Source organism: Ictalurus furcatus, chromosome 3 (genome assembly GCF_023375685.1).
Source record: "Ictalurus furcatus strain D&B chromosome 3, Billie_1.0, whole genome shotgun sequence".
In the NCBI taxonomy this organism is placed as follows: Eukaryota; Metazoa; Chordata; class Actinopteri; order Siluriformes; family Ictaluridae; genus Ictalurus; species Ictalurus furcatus.
The window spans coordinates 30848791-30852315 of record NC_071257.1 but is presented as its reverse complement, the minus strand read 5'-3'; the positions used below and the strand labels follow the sequence as shown (position 1 = coordinate 30852315).

The 3525-nt window shown below is 43.2% G+C and overlaps 1 protein-coding gene across 1 annotated transcript; it reads left to right on the top strand.

Annotated features, from left to right (window-relative positions):
• gprin3b (GPRIN family member 3b) lies at positions 1 to 2404 on the top strand. Its single transcript, XM_053622020.1, has one exon. It carries the CDS (start codon positions 52 to 54, stop codon positions 2260 to 2262), a length of 2211 nt encoding a protein of 736 aa, XP_053477995.1. The 5' UTR covers positions 1 to 51; the 3' UTR covers positions 2263 to 2404.
• The last annotated feature ends 1121 nt before the right edge of the window (positions 2405 to 3525 follow it).

Sequence of the window (3525 nt, the reverse complement as noted above, 5' to 3'; positions counted from 1 at the left end):
CCACCTTGATTTTGGACTAACAACAAAGGAAGCAATAAAACTGGATTCAGAATGGGAACTGTCCCTAACCCCAAAAGGACTGTCACTGTTCAAATGGTACCTCGACTATCTGGTACGGATACTTTGGGCAACAAGGACGCAAACACAATTTGCCTCCAAGACTCAGGTTTAAACCTGACAAAGGATTGTGCTTCTACCCAAAAAACAAAACCAGAGCAGGATAATATGCAACACAAGTCTGCAAGTAAAGGGAAACTATTGGAAGGGGCATCCAACTCTCCTTCTTCTAATAGTGAGGATCACAGAAAACCTGATGCGCAGGAACCTCATGCAAACACCAAGATGGAAAACAGCAATGTAAATTCAAAGCTGTTACCAACAATTTCTGCCAAAAGCAAGGATATTTCTTCAAGTAGCCCATCATGTGTAGAAACACTGCCTAAAGATGATAAGGGGAGAAATGGCAGTCTTGCTAAACAAGGAATTGAGGAAGAGCAGAGTGCGGAGAAACTACAGAATAGACCATCTGAGGAACCCACAGCACAAAGTCAAAAGCTATGTCACACATGTGATCCTAAGCTCACAGACTTACCTGCCAGCAACAGGAACTCAAACAAGGACAATTCCCATTTATATGAACTTAAAGAATCGAGCTGCACCATTAGTTCAGATCTAGCTCTGATCACCAGCATGGATGAGACTAATCAACCACATCCTGATTCAGCTAGGAAATTGCAAGGAGGGACTTGCCCACAAGGCCTTACAACAGAGGTTTTCAAATCAGTTCCTAAACCAGCAGAGGCCTCTCAGCCAGCAAACAGCATCGAGAAAGCTGAGGCAGATCTTGCTATATTACAAGCAAACAAAAAACAGTCCACACCTCTTAAAGAAAAAGAGTCCTGCCCCAAATCTGAATATGATGCAAATGATGCCAAATCCCATACTGTCACAATAAACAGCACTTCCCAGCACTCCGGGGACATCTCCTCATGTCACTCCTTTCATGCTGAAGTGATAGACGAGGCAATTCAAACACAAGGACCTGTTTCAGAGGAAAATAAGATGAAACACTGTAAGCTGTACCGTGAGGCCTCCACCATGACATCAGCAGCAGACTGTGGCACCTCACCCTGCAAACGGCACCAGGATGTAGAGGTGCAGGCTGTGGCTTTAGTCTGCACTCGAGCTGTTGAAACAAGTCCCAGCCTTTTCCCATATCATCCCAAACGGGTGTCTATTTGTCTTCAAATGGAAGAAATGGAGAGCCTTGCAATGGTATATCATAAGGATAGTACAGAGGCACCGATTATAATGGAAACGTCTGGCAGTTCATGTGGCCCATCTATCACAACCTTGTCAGAGGTACTTCCCCAATCTGGAGGTATTTTGGTGCACACAGATGGTGTTTTACAACACGAGACCAGGCTTGGAGCCAAGCCCAAGGAGCCTGGGCCACCAATTTACAATGCCCCAAAAGGATGTTCACCTCTTCAACCAGTTTATCAGATCAATATCGAGACATGCAATCAAAATAAGCTATCGAACGAAGCTAGTTGTCAAAGTCAGAGCTACAAAGTCTCCCCTGTGCTTTCTGTTTCAAATTCTGTGAAACAGGACTCCAAGGGGAAGGGCTTTGGTGAGATATCGACCACAACAACTGATCAGGCCTGTCAAGCTCTGTCTGTAACAAGTCCTCAGTCAGAACAACCTGCCAGGCCTCCTGCTGCTAAAGCCCCTATTTCACAGTCAAAGCCCTCTCCACATGTGGTCGGTCTTTGCTCAGCAGCTAATGATTCCAAAACAGAGGCTTCTGCCCCACCATCAAGCTCCACTTCAAATTACAAATTAAAGATGGAGCAGCTGGTTAACAAATCCATAGCCAAGCCTGCAAAGAAAGGTTCCAAGTTGGGGCCAGAGAGGGATAAGAAGGAGGATGAGAAGGCAGCCAAGCCGACCAAGAAGAGTGTTCATGACGTGGTGTGGGATGAGCAGGGCATGACGTGGGAGGTGTACGGTGCCTCGCTGGATCCAGAGTCGCTTGGTTTCGCTATCCAGAGTCACCTCCAGTGCAAAATCAAAGAGCACGAGAAGAAGATCATGTCTCAGACGACACTCAGGAAATCCGTTTCAGCTCCAGCGTCTGACTCACCATCGGGCAGAAAGACCAAGCGAAGGCAGGCTAACGCCTTCAGGTCCATGTTCCAAAATGTCCGACGGCCCAACTGTTGTGTACGTCCACCCCCCTCGGCAGTGCTGGAGTGAGAACTGCTGAGTAATCATGGTCCGATGATTGCCTGGTACAGAATCTTCCTCGAGGTTGTCCTAGTGCAAAGCATGACAGGACTATTCCCCGGTTCATCATGCAGAACGTGCGGCATTTTTAAAAAAAAAAATGGTGAGTGTGTAAGTGAAGGCAGTAAACACTATTATTAAAGGAAGTATTTTTTAGAAATTAAAAAAATATGCAGAGAGTAAAGTTCTAACAGTATTTAGAGTGAAATGGCAATAATGATAACTTATAAAATAATGAGGATAATGGAACATATTTAGTTATATGCATGTATATTGGTTCAGTTGGCTGTCTATTAACTTCCCATTGTGGGATCTGCAGTTATACATTGCACTGAATATCAGATGTAAGCTTACTGCTGTTACTTTTTACAAAACCTTGTGCAGTGGAATTTAAAATCTTATTGTATTCTGAGTTTGGTAAATAATTGTTTTGCATTTTTGAGGGTGTTTGCCCCTATTATTTATGATATTCATATTCATGAGTTTGTTTAAACCATAAGCTTTGCAAATCGAAATAGGTTGTTAATTAGAAATGATAACGTGCAAGAACAACAGCAACAAAAAAATCCTAAATCCGGTGTGCTTGTTGTCATATGTATAGTAAAGTGCCAGTGTACCCTGATTTTATATTAAAATCATCAAGAGAATACCATTCACTCCCGGTTTACTCCGTTCTTCATTACACAGTGCATTTGCCTTAGGTATTAATTTTTTTAATAGTTTTTTTTGGATTTTATCTGCAGTTATATACCATGATGAGAAGGTCATGTTCATGTGTATGTGTATGTAAAACACTGGAAGGTATTTCTGTCCATTTGCTCAGGCATGTGTCTGCATTACCTGCTGATGCATCGTATGACTTATCATATTTCGTTGCTTTGCCATAACTGTAACCATTTACTGATGTGACCGATGGTGGCATTTCAGCCACAGATGGAAGCCATATCACCATGAATGATATCACAAATCTGTTTTTGGAGGTCTTGACCTCTACAGAGTGAGTGATATTGAAATTGGCAGCAGGGCTTTTTCCTTCTCGCTTGCTCTCCTTCTCTCTCTTTCTTCATTCTGTCCCTCCATGGCACTACTCCTGCAGCTTCGTTCTCTGTCATTTCAACACATCACATCTCTTAATTAGCTCCTGTTTCAATATTTAGCGTCCTCCCTATCGCTGTCACAGTATTGTTGCATCCGTTTAAAGGCTCTGATTAGATCTTCAGCAAAGGCCCTGCT